The sequence below is a fragment of the Martes martes genome (assembly GCF_963455335.1).
Source record: "Martes martes genome assembly, chromosome: 11".
Taxonomy (NCBI): domain Eukaryota; kingdom Metazoa; phylum Chordata; class Mammalia; order Carnivora; family Mustelidae; genus Martes; species Martes martes.
Genome location: NC_137899.1, coordinates 64,762,004 through 64,786,605, shown reverse-complemented (window position 1 = coordinate 64,786,605; position 24,602 = coordinate 64,762,004). Strand labels below are relative to the sequence as shown.

General features: G+C 36.7%; 1 protein-coding gene across 1 annotated transcript in view; it reads right to left on the bottom strand.

The window, feature by feature from the left end:
- BBS9 (Bardet-Biedl syndrome 9) overlaps positions 1-24,602 on the bottom strand; it is a 452,280-nt gene that overhangs the window by 339,788 nt on the left and 87,890 nt on the right. The window contains exon 6 of the mRNA XM_080818332.1: positions 7,038-7,212. Coding sequence (XP_080674458.1) covers positions 7,038-7,212 — 175 coding nt within the window. The remainder of the gene's footprint in view (positions 1-7,037; positions 7,213-24,602) is intronic.

The following is a 24,602-nucleotide window of genomic DNA, read 5'->3' as shown; positions in this document are numbered from 1 at the left end:
GAGGGTGATGCTCTCGGTCTTGTAAAACCATGCTAAGAAATCCCATGGGCAGCTATAGCAAACGTCTCCATACCATTTGAGACTGATCTACAAAATTTCTCTGTCTCCACCCTGCCAAATAACTAGACCTCACATTCCAACCTTCAGATAGGATTATTTCACTCTTACCAGGACATAGTAACAGAAATAGTATGCACTGGTGACTAAAACATCATCCCCAGAGCTGGGCCTGCTATGGATCCAACTGTGGGCAATTAATTATATAGGCAGTTCATTTCCTGCACACACCAACCTACTAGAGGATGATATGGATATTAATGAGATTGTTGTAAAAATCCAAAGCTTTTGAGCTGTTTGAACCTTCTTATAGAACTACAAAGCATTATTATATCATCCAGGAATAAGTGAGCCCCTAAAGTGGCCTCATTAACATCAAAACAGCAGGTAGAGACACAGCCAAAATTGACTCCTGATTTCCAAATCCAGACTACTGCATTCCTGGAAGACAACTCAGAAGAGTATTTTATTACTAAATATAACTGACAGCAAATTTAGATGATGACAAACTTACAATAGCATCTATTTTATAGTTCTTCCTTAAGTCCTCTTTACTATGAGCAATAATGTACATGGAAACCTACTTCCAAAACCAAACAATTCCAGGCAAACTTGGAAATTCTGAAATAAAGAAAACACTTGGGTTTTTTTTTTTTCTTAACACTCAAATGTTCAGTGATATAAGCTAAAGAATAAAATTCCCTTGTTGAGACTGCTGAAAGAATAATCAGGCCCAGTGTAATAAGATTTCATGAAAGAGCGTGTCATGTGTGGTTTCTCAACAGAAAGGCACTAAGCACAAATACAACAAGTCCAGGTGAATGGTAGCACTATTAGACCCAAAAGCCACAAATGCATAACAGGTCCTGTGGAACACCAATGACAAACTCAGCCATATAATTTAGTGCTCTTCCATATCACATCATAAAAACAGCATGAAGTAACTAAAAATGGATTGAGGTGTCACAGAGCACAAAACTAAACCTTCCAGAATCATTTATTTTCAAATGAAACATAGTTGTCACCTCAAAGGTACCAGGAGATCTTGGAAACTTGATATTTAACCCAGAGAACTCTACTAGAAATGGAAGCTCTCTGGATACAAAGCATTACTATGTTCATTACAAGTAAAGCTAAAACATTCTTAGTTATGCCAGGAAGAACCCTTTTCATTGAAAGATGCCAGTAACAAAACAGCTTTCCTTACAAACTTTTCACTCTTTCATCAAGTTCTTGTTAAACATCTCCCTTTGGCAAGGTACAATGCTAGGCATTTCGGAAGATAGAAAATCCCTGCCATCAAGGAGCAATTAGCCCTGTCAAGGAGAAAAACAAGCAAATATGTAATATCAGTTAAAGTGTGACTAGTACTTGTGGAAAGAGCAAAAAACTACTCTGTGAAATTAAGGAGGAGGAGGTGTTACTTGTGGCTAGGTCAGAAAGAGGAGCAGGAGACCAGCGAGGCTTCCAGATATAATTTTCATATACAGAGAAGAAAGGAAAAACTTCAAAGAGAGTACAGCATGAGCAAAAGAAGAGAGAGAGAAAAGGCCTAAACATATAAGGAAAACAGATATTTCAGTTTGGCCAGAGCCTACAGTTGGTGGAGAACACAATATTCTTTTTAAAATATTGTCAACTAAACTCTATATATAATTTTTTTTAATTTTTTTTTAATTTGACAGAGATCACAAGCAGGCAGAGAGGCAGGCAGAGAGAGAGGAGGAAGCAGTCTCCCACTGAGCAGAGAGCCTGATGCGGGGCTCGATCCCAGGACCCTGAGATCACGACCTGAGCCGAAGGCAGAGGTTTTAACCCACTGAGCCACCCAGGTGCTCCATAAACTGTATAAATAATTTAAAAATACGTCTTTAAAGTGGCTTATCTACTTAGCAATGTACTGGGTACATGTAGAGGTACAGGGGGAGGTGTGTAGTAAATAAAAGGAGAGAAAATAAAGCTCCTGGCAGGTATACTTCTTCAGGGAGCCTCCTTCCACTGAACTCTTATTGAGGGGGCCCACCAGTAGGCCTCCTCAGGATCTCATGCACAGCTCTCTAGAGCCTCTATCACAATGACCTGATATAGTTGACTAACTTGCTACCTCCCACCCTTCTTTGCATACTGCTTGAGGACAAGAGACAGCTCTTACTTGACTTTGCACTGCCAGAGTCACTTGTGCCACTGTACCTGGCACAAGCGTGTGACACAGAGAAGCCTCTTGAAAAATGTTTCCTGAATGAATAGTTGAATAAATGAACTAACTTATTCAGTCAGCGAACAGATGTTTAAGACAGACTCTGCTCTCAGGAACCTAATAACACAAGGCATACTGTGAAATAGTTCAGCAGAATACAAGAAGGCAATATGATATTTGGAAATCAGTGTTTTAGGCAATAATGTATCAAGGGGGTGAAATAAAGGAGGATAATTGAACCAGTTAACTTTAAAAGTCCCTTCCAAATCTGAACATCCACATTAATAAAGGTAGAATGGGATTGGATTGTAAGGAGCACTGAATGTCAATATATGAAGTTTTCAACTTTTTAAAGGGCAACAAAAATTATTCTCACTTAAACAGGTTATTTTAAAAGGATAGATGTGAAAAGGATCCTTCAAAGTCTAGATAAGAAGTAAGAAAACCAGGGGCACCTGGGTGGCTCAGTGGGTTAAAGCCTCTGCCTTTGGCTCAGGTCATGGTCTCAGAGCCCTGGGATCGAGCCCCGCATCGGACTCTCTGCTCAGTGGGGAGCCTGCTTCCTCCTCTCTCTCAGCCTGCCTCTCTGCCTGCTTGTGATCTCTCTCTGTGTGTCAAATAAGTAAATGGAATCTTAAAAAAAAAAAGAAAAAGAAGTAAGAAAACCAGAAATCCAAGTGAGGAGATAAAGCCCTGAATGTCAATGGAAATGGGAAGTAAATGCTGAATACAAGGGAAAAAAGTAAAAAGGTCAGGGTTTACTGACCAAATAATTCTGACAAGCAAAGGAAAGAAAAACAGAATAAAAGCTAATCCAAAATTAGGACAAACAATGCTAAGAGAATGGTGTTATCTAAGCCCCTACGACCCCCACCAAAAAAGAGCAAACAATTTTCTCACTTCAAAAGAAAAACAATACTCAAAGTGTGTTTCTAAATTAGAATCGCCTTGAGCATGTGTTTGCAATGATGATTTCTGGGTCCCCAAACCTACTAAATCAAAATCTAGCATACCAGTAATTGGGAATCTGTAAATGTGCATTTTATAACAGGTTGCCCAAGTGATCCTTGTACTGAAGTTTGAGATCCACAGCATTCGCTAGTTCCTATCTGAATATAATTGACCTTGTTTAAAGGTAATTAAATATCAATATCAAAAATGAAAATAAATTATGTCTTAAAAGCCTTTTCTATTAATTGATTACATTCTATTAACTGATTATATATAGCTGAAGCCTCAAAAGAACCTGCAGTTTTCATGTTTCCTCCAACCTTAAATTGCCCGAGTGATTATTATTTAACTTAATCTATTAAACTTGAAAGCATATATAAATGTAATATATTACTTAATGTTATAAGTCCTCTTAATTGTCATCATTTCATAATAATCACATATCCCATGCATTTTTACCATTATAAAAGATCCACATAATGGATAAGGTGTACATTTTTAGTCCTAGATGGAGATGGATTTAATAGACTGGTATGTTGGTAAATTACCACAGTTCAAAGAGGGTGAGCTTCTCTGAGATTAAACTTACACATTAAGGAAACCTACACATTGCTTCCTTATCCAGTCACTCTTGGAGTTATTACCAATTTAATTCCTATGCACATATTTCAAAGAGTAAGTCATGGAGCATTCAAATCTTTCTATTGTGACCCCAGTGTAGCACTGCCAGTATCCCTACTTGGCAGGAGTTGAGGCACGGAACTGGGTGGAAAGCTGAAAAGCAGATCTCCTCAATATTGCTTAATCTTTGGCAGGCTTGAATGAATTATCCAGATATTTTTCTCAACCTCTCAAAATAAGCGTATTTCATTTCTTACCAGTAGCAATGCCACAATTCATTCGTCTCCTTTGGACAAGAGCCATAGGAGTTAAAGAAGGAATATGATATAAAGACACAGTACCTCCGTCAGTTAACTTCTACTTGGTCACAAACATTTGCTCATGTCTAGGGTTTTGAATCAAAGATATTTTGACAACAATTCACAAAAAGTAGATTGCCACTTACGAAGGTGAAGGGAATACTGCATTAACTTGCTATATGCACAATATTGAAACTTGAAGACAAAAATTTATAGGTGTTGCCTGATGAATTTATATTTTCTTCCTGCCTTGGGAAAAATCATACAACCAAAAACTGAAAAGCTATAATGAAGTGTTCTTAGATGTTTAAAGTTCTAAGTGTTGCCATCAGTAAGATAAGAACAATAAAGTTACTGAAGATATTGTAATCCTCCAAGTCTATTTCTTTCCCCAGGATGAATTTGTACTTTCTTTTCCCCATTACCCCTTCCAACAAAAAACACACCTAAAAACTCAAAACCCTAATTTTTATTGAAACTTAGCTGGTAGAAGAAAACGGTCTCTCTCATACACAATTCCCCCAAATCAGTAAGAATTTCCAGCAAAAGGTACAAATTGTTTTCATAGGGTCATTTTCATACTTCATTTTTACTATGAATTGTTCTTTTTAAAACATTCATAATAACACTTGTAATTTTTGCTAGTATTCTTCCCATGTCACATATTTTTTTATAAAATAATTTCATATATGCATCTTTTCATTTGGCTTTTTTCAGTAGTACTGTGTTTTATTATCAATCATTCAGGGAACAGTCACAATAATTAATCAGCACTTTCTATGGGTGGCAACTTGACATACATTCAATCCTTTTAACAAGCTTGTCAAAATAGCCATTATTCCCACAACGATACGGTCAATCTTTGGCAAAGCAGTAAATAATATACAATGGGAAAAAGTCTCTTCAACTGGGGCGCCTGTGTGGCTCAGTTGGTAAAGCATCTGCCTTCAGCTCAGATCACGATCCCAGGGTCCTGGGATTGAGGCCCAAGTCAGTCTCCCTGCTCAGTGGGGAGTCTGTTTCTCCCTCTGCCCCTCTCATTGCTTGTGTTCACTCTTTCTCTCTCTCTCTCTCTCTCTCTCTCTCTCTTTCTCTCAAATAAATCTTTTTTAAAAATGGTGTTGGGAAAATTGGACAGCAACATACAAAAGAAACTAGACCACTTTCTTACATCATACACAAAAATAAATTCAAAATGGATTAAAGACCTAAATGTGAGGCCTGAAACCATAAAAACCCTACATGAGAACATAGGCAGTCACCTCTTTGACATCAGCTGCAACAACTTCTTTTCTAGATATTTCTCCTGAGGCAAAGGAAACAAAGGCAAAAATAAAGTACTGGGACTAGATCAAAATAAAAAGCTTCTGCAGAGCAAAGGAAACAAAACAAAAAGGCAACCTACGGAATGGAAGAAGATATCTGCAAATGACATATCCAATAAAGGGTGAGTATTCAAATTTATAAAGAACTTATAAAACTCAACACCCCAAAAACAAATAATCCAATTACAAAATGGGCAGAAAACATGGATAGACATTTCCCCAAAGAAGACATATAGATGGCCAACAGACACATGAAAAGATGTTCATCACCACTTACTATCAGGGAAATGCAAATCAAAACTACAATGAGATTATCACCTCAAAGCTATCAGAATGGCTAAAATCAACAACACAAGAAACAACAGGTGTTGGCAAGAATGTGGAGAAAAAGGAACCCTCTTGCACTGTTGGTGGAAATGCAAACTGGTGCAGCCACTCTGTAAAACAGTATGGAGGTACCTCAAAAAGTTTAAAAAAAAAAAAGAAAAGTGAAACTACCCAGAACTACCCTGGGGAGCCTAGGTGGCTCAGTCTGTTAAGCATCTGACCCTTGATTTCAGCTCAAGTCATGATCTCAGGGTCATGAGATTGAGTTCTTCATCAGGATCCATGCTGGGTGTGGAGTCTGCTTGAGATTCTCTCCCTCTCCTTCTCCCTCTACCCCTCCCCACTTCCTCTCTCTCTCTCTCTCAAAAAAAAAAACAAAAACAAAAGCAGAAATATCCTACGATCCAACAATTGCACTACTGGATATTTACCTAAAGAATACAAAAATAGTAATTCAAAGGGATACATACACTCCTATGTTTACAGCATTATTTACAATAGCCAAGATATGGAAACAGCCCAAGTGTCCCTCTATAATTGAATGCATAAAAAAAGACATGATACACACATATACACACATAGTTGCAATGGAAAGTTATTCACCCATAAAAAATGGAGCTAGGAAGTATAATGCTAAATGAAATAAATCATTCAGAGAAAGACAAAATACCATATGACTTCCCTCATATGTGGAATAGAAGAAACAAAACAAATGAGCAAAGGGAAAAAAGGAGAGAGACAAATCAAGAAACAGACTCTTAATTACAGAGAACAAACTGATGATTACGAGAGGGGAGGGACGTAGGGGGATGGGTGAAATAGGTGATGGGGATTAAGGAGTGCACTTGTGATGAGCACCTGATGATGCATGAATTGTTGAATCACTACACTGTACCTGAAACTAATATAACACTGTATGTTAACTAACTGGAATTAAAAACTTTAAAAGTGCCCCCTCCCCAAAAAAATAGGCATTATTATCTCCATTACAACCAGGATAAGGACACTGACCATCAAACAGCTTCAAGTAGCAAAATTAGGATTCCAATCCAGGTCTGCCTCACTTCAAATCCTTTCTGTCAATCCCTGCACTAGCAAATACATTACAATATGTAAATGATATTCTCTAAGTCACCACAATTACATTTTATCAAAGAAATCAGTCTTTTTTCATTTGTAATATTCAAGCTTTTTGTGAAAAAGAATTAACCAGCAACATACCAAGAGTCATGATTCCAAATATTCAACGTCCAAACTTACTTGTAACTTTCCACTTGTCGGCAGGAAGAGACAGTAATGAAGGAATCTGTACGGGAACTGTAAGCAAGTGGCCCAGGTAAAAGAGAACCAGGGAGAAATCTCCCAAAAGCATAGCTTTCCTGCTCAAATACCATCAGCATCCCATCCATAGACTGGATACAAATTAAATCTCGACCTAAAGAAAAATTAGAGGAAATCAGGTGACTTTTTCTTTATAAATAAAATGGTTTCCATTTACCACTATCCATCACAAAAATGTCATAGTTAATCTTTTCCCCAAGGGGCAATATAAGCAGTTTCAATTTTAAATTATAAACTGATGAAGTTATCAGATTACTGTATATCAATAATTTGGGGGAATACATTCCCCAACTTTTAAATTGTTCAGAAGGGGTCTAATTTTAAGTACACTTATTTTCATTTATCGTATGCTAAAATCTCTAGCTAAAAATAGATAATCTCTCAAAACATTTCCCTTCACTCTTCCCAGCTTACTGGTGGAGATAACACAGCTATCTTGACAGGCCTCAGAGATAGAAGCCACATACAGAGGATAATAGGGCCCATCCTCACCCACTAAAGCCCAGGACCACTTTATCTCCAGGTGGTTAAATATGACAGAAATAGGGGCGCCTGGGTTGGGGGCTCTGCCTTCGGCTCAGGTCATGATCCCAGGGTCCTAGGATCGGGCCTCGCATCAGGCTCTCTGCTTGGCGGGGAGCCTGCTTCCCCCTCTCTCTCTGCCTGCCTCTCTGCCTACTTGTGATTTCTGTCTGTCAAATAAACAAATAAAAAATCTTTTTAAAAAAATGACCCAAAAAATGATGGAAATAAATATCCTCCTTATTTAAATCATCATTAAGTTTGTATCTTTGTTAATGCAATCAAACATCTATCTTAAATAATACAGAACTTATCTGAACCTAAAGATCCATCAGCATTGCTAAATCTTAAATTTTAGTTTCATTTGATTGGATCCAGGAACCAATAAACAACAAGGTATAGAAGACAAATGGAACAAATGGGGAAACTGGAATATGACAACAAGGTATAGAAGACAACTGGAACAATTGGGGAAACTGGAATATGACTAGAAAAAAAATAGGAATTATTAATTTTTTAAGTGTGCTCATGGTATTATGATTATGTAAGAGAATGTTCTTATTGAGAGATGTGTGTTATAATATTTATGGGTGAAGTAGCACAATATCTGTATCTTCACTTTCAAGTGGCTCATTAAACTAAATCTGTGTGTGTGTGTGTGTGTGTGTGTGTATATATATATGTATAAAAACATATACATATATATGTACAACTGTTGACTCTAAATGATGGAAATATAGATGTTCATGTTACTTTTTCTAGTTTTTAAAATTTTTCACAATAAAACTGTAGACAAATGAAATACAGTGTTTAAATATATACATTTTATATACAAATTCACATTCTTAACAATTGGGAGGGAACTGAGCATTAGTGAATTGAATGGGACCATGGAGAAGAACAATAAATTTAATCTTAATAAGCAAGAATCAAAGAGACAAAGAAATCAAATTAATGAAAAATGTATGCAATAACACTGACCTATGGGGGAGATTATTACTGCAACCAAAATGTACTCTTGATGTCTGTATCATTAAAGAACGTGAGGTCAGAACATGTATATTTCCAAGCAGAAGTACCAATGAAAAAGTACCAATGAAATCCATTTCAATATACTGAATATCACTGAACTATAAATTTTCAGACTCCCAATGACCTAAAAGAAGTAGTCCTCAAAGCATGGCTCCCAGGTCACCAGCATCAGCATCATCTAGAAACTTCTTGGAAATGCAAATTCTATGATTCCGCTCCAGATCTCCTAAATCAGAAACTCTGGTATTAGGGTTCAGCAATTCTAGGTTTTACCAAACTCTAGAGGCTATCTGATGCATGCTAAGGTTTGACAACCACTGCCTTAGCATGGTATGACAAAGAACTAGAGCTTGAAGAAAACCTGAGCACCAGAGAAAACTTGGTTCCATAGCATGGTACTATATGAAGTCTTATTTCCTGAGACTCTGGCAATATAGAGGAGCATAATTATACTGTAATGTCCATGTGATCTGCCTCTACAGTCAGATAATCTGGGTTTGAGTCCAGCTCCAACAATTATTGGCTATGAGCTACAGCTCAAGTCTCCCTATCTGCAAGATGGCATACCTACTTTAATTATTATTGTGAGAATTAAATGAAGTAATGTATAGAAACTAATCCAGCAAGCAGCAAGTAATCCATCACGTTGTTTTTTATAACTTATTTTCTAAGTCTCAAGAGGAAGCAAGATGGCAGAGAAGTAGGAGACTGAAATATTATTAGGTCCCAGGAGTTCAGCTAGATAGTTATCAAACCATTCTGAACATCTACAAACTCAACAGGAGATAGAAGAGAAGAAGAGCAGCAATTCTAGGAACAGAAAATCAACCACATTCTGGAAGAATCTTTTTTAATTTTCCTCTTTACAGTCATATTCTATCCCTTGATCATACTTACCCTTATTTTTGTATGTATGTAAGTTTTTCTTTCTTTAAAATTTTGGGAGGCAGTTTCTTTTAACAGACCAAAATACACCCAAAATCAAGTGTGTGCCTCAGTTCTATTCACCAGTCTAATCAATCATTCATATATATATATATGTATATATATAATATATATTAATATATATAAAATAATATATATTTATATATTATATACATACTATATATATAGCTATATATATATACTATACAGATATATATACTATATATACTATATATATATACTATATATACTATATATACTATATATACTATACAGATATATATATACTATATATATACACTATACAGATATATATACTATACAGAAAAATATACGCTAACCAAATCAGAAGAGACCTGAAACCGGGGGAGAAGAAAGGAGAATAAAACTATTCTCCTTTCTTCTCCCCCGGTTTCAGGTCTCTTCTGATTTGGTTAGCGTATATTTTTCTGGGGTCCTTGCTACCCTTTTAGTATGTTGTTCTCACATTCATCTATTCTTATCTGGATAAAATGACAAGGTGGAAAAACTTACTTCGAAAAAAAAGAACACAAGGGAGTACTGACCGCTAGAGACCTAATCAATACAGACATCAGTAAGACGTCAGAACCAGTGTTCAGAATGATGAAGATGCTAGCTGGGCGTGATAAAAGCATAGAAGATATTTTTATCTTCTATGATAAAGAGAATTCCTTTCTGGATAAATAAAAATCCCTTTCTGGAGAAATAAAAGAACTAAAATCTAACCAAGTTGAAATTTTAAAAAGCTATTAATGAGGTGCAATAAAAAATGGAGGCTCTTACTTCTAGGATTAAAGAGGCAGAAGAGAGAATTACTGATATAGAAAACCAAATGACGGAGAATAGAGAAGCTGAGCAAAAGAGAGACAAACAACTACTGGACCACAAGGGGAGAAGTTGAGAGATATGTGATACCGTAAGATGAAACAATATTAGAATAATTGGGATCCCAGAAGAAGAAGAAAGAGAGAGAGGGGCAGAAGGTATATTGGAGCAAATTATAGGACAGAATTTCCCTAATATGGTAAAGGAAACAAGTATCAAAATCCAGGAGGCACAGAGAGCCCCCTCAAAATCAATAAAAATAGGTCCACACCCCATCATCTAATAGTAAAACTTACAAGTCTTAGCGACAAAGAGAAAATCCTGAAAGCAGCTCGGGATAAGAAGTCTGTAACATACAAGGGTAGAAATATTAGAATGGCAGCAGACTTATCCACAGAGACCTGGCAGGTCAGAAAGGACTGACATGATATATTCAGAGCACTAAATGAGAAAAATATGCAGCCAAGAATACTATATCCAGCCAGGCTGTCACTGAAAATAGAAGGAGAGATAAAAAGATTCCAGGACAAACAAAAATTAAAAGAATTTGCAAACACCAAACCAGCCCTACAGGAAATTTTGAAAGGGGTCCTCTAAGCAAAGACAGAACCTAAAAGTAATAGACCAGAAAGGAACAGAGACAATATACAGTAACAGTCACCTTACAGGCAATACAATGGCACTAAATTCATATTTTTCCATAGTTACCCTGAATGTAAATGGGCTAAATGCCCCAATCAAAAGTCAGAGCATATCAGAATGAATTAAAAAAAACAAGACCCATCAATATGCTGCCTACAAGAAACTCATTTTAGACCCAAAGACACCTCCAGATTTAAAGCGAGGGGGTGGGGACGCCTGGGTGGCTCAGTGGGTTAAAGCCTCTGCCTTCGGCTCAGGTCATGATCTCAGGGTCCTGGGATCGAGCCCCACATCGGGCTCTCTGCTCAGCAGGGAGCCTGCTTCTCCCTCTCTCTCTGCCTGCCTCTCTGCCTACTTGTGATCTCTGTCTGTCAAATAAATAAATAAAATCTTTAAAAAAAAAATAAAGCGAGGGGGTGGAAAACCATTTACCATGCTAATGAACATCCAAAGAAAGCTGGAGTGGCAATCCTTATATCAGATCAATTAGATTTTAAGCCAAAGACTTAAATAAGAGATGAGGAAGGACACTATATCACACTCAAAGGGTCTGTCCAACAAGAAAATCTAACAATTTTAAATATCTATGCCCCTAACATGGGAGCAGCCAACTACATAAACCAATTAATAACAAAATCAAATTAACACACCAACAATAATACAATAATAGTAGGGGACTTTAACACCCCCCTCACTGAAATGGACAGATCATGCAAGCAAAAGATCATCAAGGAAATAAAGGCCTTAAATGAGACATTGGACCAGATAGGCATCACAGATATATTCAGAACATTCCATCCCAAAGCAACAGAATACACATTCTTCTCTAGTGCACATGGAACATGCTCCAGAATAGATCACATCCTGGGTCACAAATCAGGTCTCAGCCGGTACCAAAAGATTGGGACCATTCCCCGCATATTTTCAGACCACAGTGCTCTCAAGCTAGAACTCAACTATAAGAGGAAAGTTGGAAAGAACTCAAATACATGGAAGCTAAAGAGCATCCTACCAAAGAACGAATGGGTCAACCAGGAAATTAAAGAATAGAAAAAATTCATGGAAACAAATGAAAATGAAAACACAACTGTTCAAAATCTTTGGGACACAGCAAAGGCAGCCCTGAGAGGAAAGTACATAGCGATACAAACCCTTCTCAAGAATCAAGAAAGGTCTCAAGCACATAACCTAACTCTAGAGGAGCTAGAGAAAGAACAGCAAAGAAAGCCTAAGTCTCTACTAACACATTGTATTAATACTTGCTGTTTCTCACATACATCATGATGGTGTATGCTTCCTTGATTTTGCTTATATTATTACCTTTCCCAAAAAAATCTTATACTCATTTTCCCCAGTCTAGTGCACATTTGCTGGCAGCCTCTTGGTCATCCATTCTCCTCTCCTCCAATCTTTGGCCATGAAGTTTGAATGAGACTGACTTCATTCCAAGCTTGAGGGTAGGTCCTGACTTATCCAAACCAATTTGTGTCTCATTAATCACAGTGGTTGGTTTGGGGATAGGTATAATTTTATAGTCAATGTGCAAAATTAAATCTCTAAGTTCAGCTAGAACTAGAGAAAAATTTACTCTTCCCCCTTAGGAAAAGTATCTGAGGAGGTTAAAGTCTGGAATCACAGAGACCATTTGGCCTTTACAAAGGCATAATTAAAAGAGGGTCATGGAAGACATGGTTTGAGCCAAGGCATCAAGCATCACTTGGGGCCAAACCTACCTGGGAATTTTGCAGGCAATAAATTCCCATAAATACTGAAGCCACTTTGAGTTAGATCTCTGTCCCTGAATCAAGTGGATCAACCCATTTGTCCTCTGACAGACATCACAAACAGGCTCATATCTTTCCCCCTCAACCACCCTCCCTATGTGATGCCACAGAGCTCCACCCTCACCTCCATCTTACAACTAATCATCAATTGAAATGATCTGTTTTTGTGTCTCTTGTTCAACCAAGAGTAAACTCAAAGGCAGAAACCATGTCTTACTCATCTTTGTAAATCCAACAACTATAAAATGCCTGGCACATAGGAGATATACTAATAAATGTCTATTGAACTGAATTTAGCTAAGCAAAATAAATTATTCAACTGAAGCTCAGACTGGCTGAGATTTTATTCTATGTGTTTCACATACTGCATTGACATATCTGAAGAATGCTTTATTTATTACAATCCCGGCTGCTGACGTTTAGAAAAATGTAGGGATCAATCCAAAACATAACTCAAAAATAAATAAATAAATCCTTTAAATCACCACTTTGGAAGCCACTTCAGAATACATACCAAAGGCTCCCCTTACAGATAATGGGAACAGAAAGAACTGTCTAGAGAAGCCATGAAAGTTTTGTAGTTCTGACAGAACAGAGCCAACAGGAAGCCTTCATAAAAGTGATAGGATTTCAGGAGCTATTTAAATGACCTAGCCCTGAACCATACTTAGAGTCCTTACCACATGCTCAGTATTATATTGGGAGCTGTAAGAAATATAGAACAATAGGAATAAAAACTACTATTGACATTTACTGAGCACCTGCTCAGAATATTCCTGCATTTGTGCTAAACATTTATCTAGCATATTAGCTATATTTTTAATAACTCTAAAGGTGAACAGTAGTTCCATTTGACACATGAAAAAACTAAAACCCACAGAGTAATTTGCCTAGAGGCACCTGAGTGGCTGAATCACTTAAGCGTCCAACTCTTGGTTTGGGCACAGGTCATTTTTTCAGGGTCATGAGATCAAGCCCCACATCCAGCTCCATTATCAGTGCAATCTGCCTAGAATTCTCTCCCTCTCCTTTTCCCTCCCCTTTTGCCCCTACTGCTGCTCACACACTCTCTTTTTATCTCTAAAATAAGTAAATAAATAAATAAAATCTTTTTAAAAAGTAATAATAATTTGCCTAATGCCAAAGAGTTAGAAAACGACAGAGCTAGTTCTCAAATGAAATCTACCTCACTCTATTATACCACACATGTTCCCAGGGAGGCTCCATTATACCACACTGGATCCATTTCAAAAATTAACGTAAGTTAACATATAACATCCAAATGATGTGAAACAGACTAAGTACTACAGGAAATCAAAGAGCTTCATTACAGTGAACACTGTGGGAAAGATTTCATGATAGAGATAGGCTGAGAAGGATAGGTATAATGAATAAGGGTCAAAGGTAGAGTAGAGAAAGCTTGGGGGGAGGAACATACTAGAAGAAGATACAGAGAATCTTGTGCAATGTATTAAGTTTTACTAATAGGGCTTCAAACATAAAAGCAAGCAGTAGATTGAAAAGATGACAATATCTTTTTCTATTTTTAAAATTTTATCTATTTATTTGAGAGAGAGAGAGAGCAAGGGAGGGCATGGCGATGGGGGGGGGTAGAAAGGGAAAAGCAGGCTCCCTACTGAGGAGGGAGTCTGATGCAGGGCTTGATTCCAGGACCCCAGGACCCTGGGATCATGACATAAGCTGAAGGCAGACAGCCAACAGACTAAGCCACCCAGGTGCCCCAAAAGATAACAATTTCTTAATGATGCTTCCTCAAAAACTATGCCTTAACTGTACAGAGAAAAAATATCTTTTAAAGTTGAAATAATTAGGAAGGTTGGACATTTCACCAGAATTTAAAATCTAGACACTTATCACATTGATCTTTAACCATGATGAGAGAAAACTAACCACTGTGATTTGAAATATTTGTAAGATCTAAGAACAAATTGAGACTCACTAGAAATATTTTGAAGGGATTTTTAAAGTCATTATTTTTTCATTTTCAATGAAGGCAAAGAAAAAATTTTATGTTTGTGGGGATGGGGAGGTGAAGGCAGGAAAGTTCTATTATGGCAGCCTCATGAAATGAACATTTATTAAATTCTCTGTCTCATTTCCTGGTGTTAAAATATCATGTAGTCAAAGCTTTAAGATGATGGATAAATATGTTGAACTGACTGCCAGATTAACAGTCTTCTCTACTAAATTACAGTCTATTCACTACAACGCATGTACATGTGTGTCCCCATGCCCAGAAGTTCTTTCTACCATGTATGACCCAGAGCATTTTCCATCATACACAATTACGGCAACAAGGGTCCCATGGAAGGAATCCTGAATACCATTTCCTCCATTTCTCTGCTTTTTCTTCTTGTGAAATCTACACAGCAGAGTAAGTGGAATGGCATACATGAAAGAAGACTACCATTACTCAGCATGCTACATGTTCTCTGAATCTCTCTATGCTCATATTTCTTTTACACATTGAGTAAAAACACAAGTGAAGAAATGCAAACGTGACCTGAAGCCAAGCATATATTGCAGTTCAGCATGCAGCTGTCAAAAATACTTGGTCTTTCTCCAAGCCTGAAAAACACATGAAAAACAGCTGTATAGGTAGTCAAAAAGGCAGACAGGAAACATCAAGAGATTGATACATAAGAACAGAAGAGTCCAAAAGTCTGTGGAACTTCCGCTAGCTAGTTTTACACACATGTACGGAAAAAAAATTTTGTTGTTGTTGTTACAGAAAAACTGAAACACTAACTCATTAATTTTTATTGCAAACCTAACTCAAAAAATGATACAACATGTTTGCTATGAGCAAGTACATAAAAATGCTGAGAGTAGAATTTCAACAGATACCGACTTAAAAACAAATGGCAGATAGATTTCTAGAGCTTCCAGGATTTTAAATTCACCATTAAATAGCATTTTTGTACTTTTTCATTCATATCGTCTTATCAACAAAACTGTCACAATTTTGAGATACATGATACTATTTGGTCATGCTTAATAATAATTGGCAATTAATTGAATGAAAGAATAGCTGGCGTTCTCATTACTCTCTCACTCATTTTTTTTATTTGAGCATTCTAAAAGCAGTGTCTGATAATAATGCAATATTCAAGTAGATTCTAAGTTTAAAACGTTAGTTATATATATAAATAAATAAAATTTAAAGCCCTAAGCAAACAGAGGAAATCAACAAATAGAACACACGTGTTGAGCTAAATAGGTAATACTTTTACATATGTACCAGGGAAAATTATACAAATTCTCAACTATTATTCAAGAGTTTGCCCCAATAAATAACTTCATGAGACTAATTACTTTAAGACTCAAGAAAATAAAAATTGGGTCTACATACTAACTCTTCCTATGAACTTGCCTTTTGACATTTTAATGTGTCTCATTTTAATAGGCACTTTAATAGCCTTACAAAGACCACTAGTGTGTGTTCCACCAAGCTATTTATCACAATTTTCCCCTTAAACTGTGAACAAGTTTAATAACATATTATAAAGAAATTACAGCCATTCATTAAAATTAGCATTGCATGTGATAGATTCAATATGAATGCAATGTTAGCGTTTAAAAGAAGGCCCTAAACATTATATTATCACTTGCATCCATAAGATATTGGGTAAATTACTTTGTCCAATGTAATGATCATGAAAGGTTTGATAACATTCTCCAGAACTCACGCTCATTTATTGAATCCCATAAACATTCACTGTATACCCAGTATGTGCTAGAAGAGAGACATAGTTGCGACCCTAAGAAAGCTCAGTGACTATGGGAGTTAACCAGTTAAATATTCTAATAATGTAAGAACAGGGGCATATTAGAATAATTTAAAAGGCAATGCAGCTTGATTAACAGTGCTGGAAGAATCAAGAAAAGCTTCAAAACAGAGATAACACTTGGGTCTTGCAGGTTGAGAGTTGCCAAACAATCAGAGAAACAAAGGCAGAGAGCACACTGTGTAGACACATGGATTATAAGAGAACTATGTCTGGAAAGTAGTGAGAGCAGTGAACTCTGGGGGAGGATGTCAGGTGGAGAGAGACACTGCTGATGAATATGGCAGGCATGCTCATCAGAACTGATGGCAAAGGCAGAACTTGAGAACAGATTTGCTGCATCCTTATTTTAGCCCTGAAAACTCTGCCAGTTTCCTCACCTATAAAGCAGCGGTATGAAAAGATAACATGATGCTGCTATAAGGATAAAAAACAAGAAAAAATACTTAGTGCATGATCCTGGTGAGCATTCAGTAAATGGAAAGTAAGTAAGTGATATTATTGGATTGCCCTCTTTCTCACAGATCAAATTACATGGAAAAAAAAAACTTTGAGGGAGGAAAAAAGTCCTTCAGAGCAAAAAAGGTAAATTTAATGTAAGAAGGACTACACAATCAGAAATTTATCTTTTTTGTCAAAGCAAAGGGTTTTTAAGACTTTAAGAACTATGGAAAATCTTTCAAAACTTAGGTTGGTGGGAACTGCTGGGTATTCAAGCCGATATTCTGCCATTTTAAGTTTACTTTGCTCAAAACAGCAATTTCCCTAACATGGTAGCTATTAAAGTCTCTACAGAAATATATTGTGAGTATGCCAGAAAGCTCTAACTGGGAACGCACTGTCCCTGCCTCCACATCCTTCACTCAACACACACAATATCTATAATCTTCCCCCACCTCTATTATTAATGTTTTATGCAGGATTACCCTGCATGACATAAGAAAGACAAGACAGATGATGTCATACGGAAGAGTCCATTACTTACCATTCCTTTCTTTTCTCTCATCCAAAAGCAAAATTCTTAAATAGTATGTTGGTTGTATAGGTTTTTAAGTAACTGGTTTCAAAGCAAGGTAGAGTTCTCAAGGTAATAACAAGTCATGATAGGAAACCAGAAAACCAAAAAAAATTAACAAATAAAACATTTTAAATACTTCTTCATTTTATACAAATATTTTCCATTTGCAATATTAACTATCCCATAAAGCAATAACTCCAAAAAGCTAAATATTAGCTTTTTATATACTGTTAGTTTTCTTAATCCCAAAACCATGAGTGTATCAAAAGAAGGAGCAATAGTCTATAGTCTACCATAGACTCACTATAATCAATTAAATTAGGTTGTGAAAAAAAATATCTAAAGCCAAGAAATTCTCAGTTGAGGTTCAACTTCATCTAAACTCATACAATTTTTTAAAAGTAAACCAAAATGAGTTACAGATAATGACAATGATGACTTTAAATTTCCTTAACTGTCAATTCTTACCACAAGTTCAATGTGCCATTTAACCATTGTTTGGTCTAATAAATTTCCTTGGATTCTTCTTAAAGTAGCCATATCTTTAATAAAATTCATAAAAACAAATATATCAAAGCAATCATCTTAATATACAGATGCAATCATGTTATCAATCCACTCAAAAACTTCAAAGGTACTCCAGTGTCTCCAGAAATAAGTATAAGTTAATAAGCAGGAAATCCAAAGAACTCTTTAATGTGTCTGCTAAATGAATTTTGACTACTTCCTCATATCCAGTCCCAACCACCAAACACTTCAGGTAACATAAGCCTGACCTAAATGCCCTTATGCATTTGTCAGTCTAGTTCAATTTATCTCAGGTGCTTTTCCCCTACCTTAACCTCACAAAATCCTACTACACATCCTCAATCTCCAGGATACAATCCCATCACCTCGAAGCCTTCTCCAATCCCCTTGAGGCATAAATACCACACTCTCCCTCCAGTCTGTCTTAGTACATTGTGCATCACTCCCCCTATTAGTACTGACAATATTTTTCCTGGTGATGTCTAAATTTAGCCTATCTCTCTCCCCCCTCTTCCATAAACAAAGCATAAAACTCTTGAAGATGAGCCTATTTTGTTTTCATTACCACAGCATTGAGTGCCATCCCTTAAATGTTGGGGCCCAATATATTTGTTCAAGTAAACTAAACCATCATGAGGAAAAAACCATATCAGACTGTAGTACTAGGTAGCAGGACGCCAATGATCCTCAAGCGGGCCAAGATATTTGACAATATTGCCATATTCACATGAAAACACCATAATACCTGGCTGGTATTATGCTTTATTCACCACACCTTCCAACCCTGAAAAATCCCTAGAATAGAGTAGGGCTCAACAGCTCAATAGATACTTGTTGAATGAATGAAGGAATGAATGAATAGCATTAAAGTAAAAATGGCATTGTAAAGGCCCCAAATAATTGGTTTTAATATGTGATACTTTGCAATTAGAATTCTTAATTATTTTAGGGCTTAGTACTGTCAAAAAACAAAGTACTCACTATATGCCCAACATTAGATACACCAAGAAATATTAACAAGAAAGGGAAAAGTTTAAGGATAACTCAGCTCTTAAGAAGATAAACTCTAGTGGAAAGGCACAGGAAATAAAGATGGGGTGGGAGAGGACCCCAAAGGAAAACATATAATTGAATGTGAAAATCACTAAACAATTGAGAATAAATTATGGAAATCCAAAGAGGCTGCCAAAGGAATAGAATGATCTTCAGATCCATCAGTATTTCATAAACTCTAACTTCAAAAACATATACAGATTAAACCTTAAAGCTTTAGTACTTATTAATACTCTGCATGCAGTCTCTCTTGGCAATAAGAAACAAGGGATTATTGCCTGAGGAAAAGCACTCAAAAAAAGGTACTGAATAAGATACTCTCTGGCTGTTAACCTTTTCCCAGAGCAGGATGGTATATCATAAAAGAACAGAGTGGAGAAAGTATCAAAGACAGATTAAAGTATTAATGTGTAGTGGTAAGAGCAATGGTTTTGAATCAGAAAGACAAGATGGGAAGGTTTTGAATCCTGGCTCTGACACAGAGATGTGACTCTGGCTGTTTTGTTTAATTTAATTCAGTCTGTTTCTTGAAATGCAAAATAAAACTTATCACAACCTCTACACCCCACTGGGTTGCTGTGAAGATTAAAGAAGGGAACATATGCAAAATACGTGAGACAGGAATCCATCAGAATCCTCGAGGAGAACATAGGGAGTAACCTCTTTGATATCAGCCACAGCAACTTCTTTCAAGATATGTCTCCAAAGGCGAAGGAAACAAAGGCAAAGATGAACTTCTGGGACTTCATCAAGATAAAAAGCTTCTGCACAGCAAAAGAAACAGTCATCAAAACAAAGAGGCAACCCACGGAATGGGAGAAGATATTTGCAAATGACAGTACAGATAAAAGGTTGATATCCAGGATCTATAAAGAACTCCTCAAACTCAACACACACAAAACAGATAATCATATTAAAAAATGGGCAGAAGATATGAACAGACACTTCTCCAATGAAGACATACAAATGGCTACCAGACACATGAAAAAATGTTCATCATCACTAGCCATCAGGGAGATTCAAATCAAAACCACATTGAGATACCACCTTACACCAGTTAGAATGGCCAAAATTAGCAAGACAGGAAACAACGTGTGTTGGAGAGGATGTGGAGAAAGGGGAACCCTCTTACACTGTTGGTGGGAATGCAAACTGGTGCAGCCACTTTGGAGAACAGTGTGGAGATTCCTCAGGAAATTAAAAATAGATCTTCCCTATGACCCTGCAATTGCACTGCTGGGTATTTACCCCAAAGATACAGATGTAGTGAAAAGAAGGGCCATCTGTACCCCAATGTTTATAGCAGCAATGGCCACGGTCGCCAAACTGTGGAAAGAACCAAGATGCCCTTCAACGGATGAATGGATAAGGAAGATGTGGTCCATATACACTATGGAGTATTATGCCTTCATCAGAAAGGACGAATACCCAACTTTTGTAGCAACTTGGACAGGACTGGAAGAGATTATGCTGAGTGAAATAAGTCAAACAGAGAAAGTCAAGTATCATATGGTTTCACTTATTGGTGGAGCATAACAAATAATATAGAGGACAAGGGTAGATGGAGAGGAGAAGGGAGTTGAGGGAAATTGGAAGGGGAGGTGAACCATGAGAGACTATGGACTCTGAAAAACAACCTGAGGGTTTTGAAGGGGCGGGGTGGGAGGGTGGGGGAACCAGGTGGTGGGTATTAGGGAGGGCACAGATTGCATGGAGCACTGGGTGTGGTGAAAAAACAATGAATACTGTTACGCTGAAAATAAATAAAAAATTAAAAAAAAAAAAATACCCAGGTTAGTATCTGGAACTTGGTAGGAATGCATGCAAACCTTAATCTCAAAATCTGCATGCTAAAAAAAAAGCAACCAAACTAACTTCCCCTAGTACCTACACTTACCTATATGCCTTGGATACGACAGTTTAGTCATTAAGTCTCACTTCATAGGTATAAAGGGTAGAAAACATCTCAGGGGAAAGTTAGGACAAAAGGTGACCAGGAAGTTGGAAATGATTCAGTTCAGAAATTCCAATCTTTATTTGCCAAAGTACTTGCTAAAGCAGTGATTGCAGGTTTTTCCATTTCACTGATCATCATAGTTTGTCAGCCTTGAGAACTGCTCTATCAAAAGAATTCTTTAAAAAACACAGACTAATATCACCAACATCTTCTATAAAAACAATATAATACAAGTAAGTAGGAAGTAGAAAATGTTATAGCACTAAGTACAGCTCCCCGCTGAGCAGGGAGCCCACTGTTGGGCTTGTTGCAGAGCTCAGTGCTGGGCTTAATGTGGGGCTCAACTCGGGGCTCCAAGATCATGACCTGAGCCAAAGGCAGGCACTTAACCATCTGAGCCACGCAGGCGCCCCCCAGCATCAACCATCTTTAAAGAACTTCTCACAGCATCACTTAAGGGCCGCCATTGTAAAGAACTCAGAAAACAAGTACAGAAAGTTTTTCCTTTATAAGAACAAAGGAAAAACTTGTTCCAAAACCTATTCAGTCCTAGGTGAGGAAACAAATATTTTTCCATAGAGCAGTAGGCTCTTTATAATTTCACCACCGCAGGCTTCTGGAATCCAAAAGTGAGGCAAAAGCTCCCTCTGCTGACAAGTAGAAAAGAACCTAATCCTATCAAAAGGCAATGGACTTTTAAAAAAATCTTCCCAATACTGACTGACTGGATATTGCATGTCTTACTATTCTCTACCAAAGACTAATTTTACTCTATGCCCTAAAACACTGGAATACAGATCCAAATGATATGGACATGAAAGAGATGTAAAACTGGGTAACACTCAATATTTCAATAAATCTTTCTAAATCAGTTTTCAAATTTCTTGGTTTCTCCTTTATGCTCTAAAGGTAAATTGAGCTATAAGGTCATACAAAGAGGAAACTAAACAAAGAAATGTAAAGAATTAAGGTGGGTTTTAAGAGTTATATGGAACAAAGGTAGCATTCTATGAATGTATTGATGACCTCTCAGAGAAGTCTCATGATATTAATAGCTAGAGCAAATTATAAAAACTTTAAAATTAATAATAATAGCTATTTATAAGTGCTGGCACATAGATTATTAGCATATCCAACTCTAGAAACTATTCTATAATTTGGGAAGGTCAAGAGTATTGTTCTCATGTGACTGTGAAGAAACTGAAGGCTCAGGAAATTTCGATGATTTGTTAAGTAGCAGGGCCAGAACTTAACCCTATAAATCTTCTAATCTCCAGTCTTTTTCGTCCAACTGAAAACTAAGCATAAAGTAGGTACTCTAATGACATAATCTCTAAATCTCTTTCTGATTACAAATTCAACATGGCCTATCATCACAACTGCACTTTGTATGCTTCTAAGTAACATCAGATTTAAATATAAAATGTTAATTATATCACTTTGGCAGACGAGGCTTGATATAACTGCTTACTGATTCTTCTATATAATTTTTCTTTACTCTTGTCTTATTTCCAAATGAACTGTTTACAAGATAAATAAAATTAAATTATTAAATGAGTAGATGAGAATAGCAGATAAAACCCTGATTCTCCCACTAAATTACTGAATAAAATGTTTGTTAAAAGCAGCATTTTTAAGCACATCAATATGCTGCCAAAAAAAAAAAGGTAAATAGATTTCAGAAGCCAAACAGTAAATTAAAGTAAAAAGGTAAACAGAGCCCCTGGGGCATTTTCCTAAACCAGGTAACTTTCAGCTTCAGTTTCCATGGTCTCAAATGACATATGGTAAAGGAGAAAACCTTGGGGCCCACTCTATGTGGGGAATCTAATTGATCCTGTAATTATCTCCCTCTCCGCAGTAGAAAGCCTAAACCACAAAGGGCTCTACCCTTAGCGTAAGGAGAACTCAGAAATAGCATTTTCCCGTCAAGCCCAAGAGAAAACAAAATAAAATGCACATCTCAAAACTTGGAACCAGGTGAAGGAAAAAAATTTATCTCCTAGGAATTCATAACCCCAAACTGATCAATGTGGGTTTTCAGAACAAATTCATTCTACTGGCTTGCCCAACAAGCCTTAATCCGTGAATTTAGTATAAAGGGATCCTGGGTTAATAGAACAACCAAGCACCTGACCAAAGAAAACTCAAATCTCTGAAGGAACACACCAATCATCCCCATGGATACAGTTCCAAAGAATATGACCTCGCAGACAAAATCACAATATACAAGGAACTGAAGACAATAAAAGCAAAAGATAGCAAAAATAATAGACAGCAGAATCAGAACTACGAACTATACTGAAATTATAAACAGAGAACATAAAAATACTATGTTTTATGTTTAAAGAAATAAAAGCAGGTATTAAAAATATGATCACAAGAACACTGATTCAAAGGGGCATATGCACCCCAATGTTTATACCAGCAATGTCTACAATACCCAAATTATGGAAAGAACCCAGATGTCCTTTGACTGATGAATGGATAAAGATGTGAGAGAGATATATATGCATACATAATGGAATATTACTCAGCCTCAAAAAAGAATGAAATCTTGCCATTTATAATGACATGGATGGAGCTAAAGAGTATTGCGCTAAATGAAGTAAGTCAATCAGAGAAAGATAAATACCGTATGATTTTATTCATATGTGGAATTTAAGAAACAAACACATGAGCATAGGGGAAGGAAGAAAAAATTGAGAGACAGAGAGAGAGAGAAAGAGACAGAGGCAAACCAGAAAACATACTCCTTAACTATAGAGAACAAACTGAGGGTTGTTGGAGGGACGTTGCTTGGGGGATGGGCTAAATGGGTGATTAGGATTAAGGAAGGCACTTGTGATTGAGCACCGGATGTTTCATGTAAGTGATGAATCAATGAAACCAATATTACACTATATGTTTAACTAGAACTTAAATAAAAACCTGAGACAAACAAAAAAGTGATCAAGAGTGTCAACAACTAAACAGATTTTTTTTAAAGATTTTATTTATTTATTTATTTATTTATTTGTCAGAGAGTGAGAGAGAGCATGCACAAGCAGGCAGAGTGGCAGGCAGAGGCAGAGAGAGAAGCAGGCTCCCTGCCGAGCAAGGAGCCCGATGCGGGACTCAATCCCAGGATCCTGGGATCGTAACCTGAACTGAAGGCAGCAGCTTAACGAACTGAGCCACCCAGGCTTCCCATAAACAAATTCTTTAAAGGACAAAATAAACTTGGAGAAATAAAAAAATGTAATAATTAGACTTAAAAATGCTAACAAAACTCCAAGAGTAGTTTCAACAGAATTAGTCTCTAGTAGTGATTTAGGAAGCAGGAAAAAAGAAATAATATAGAATGCACTAAATAAGACACATAGAGAC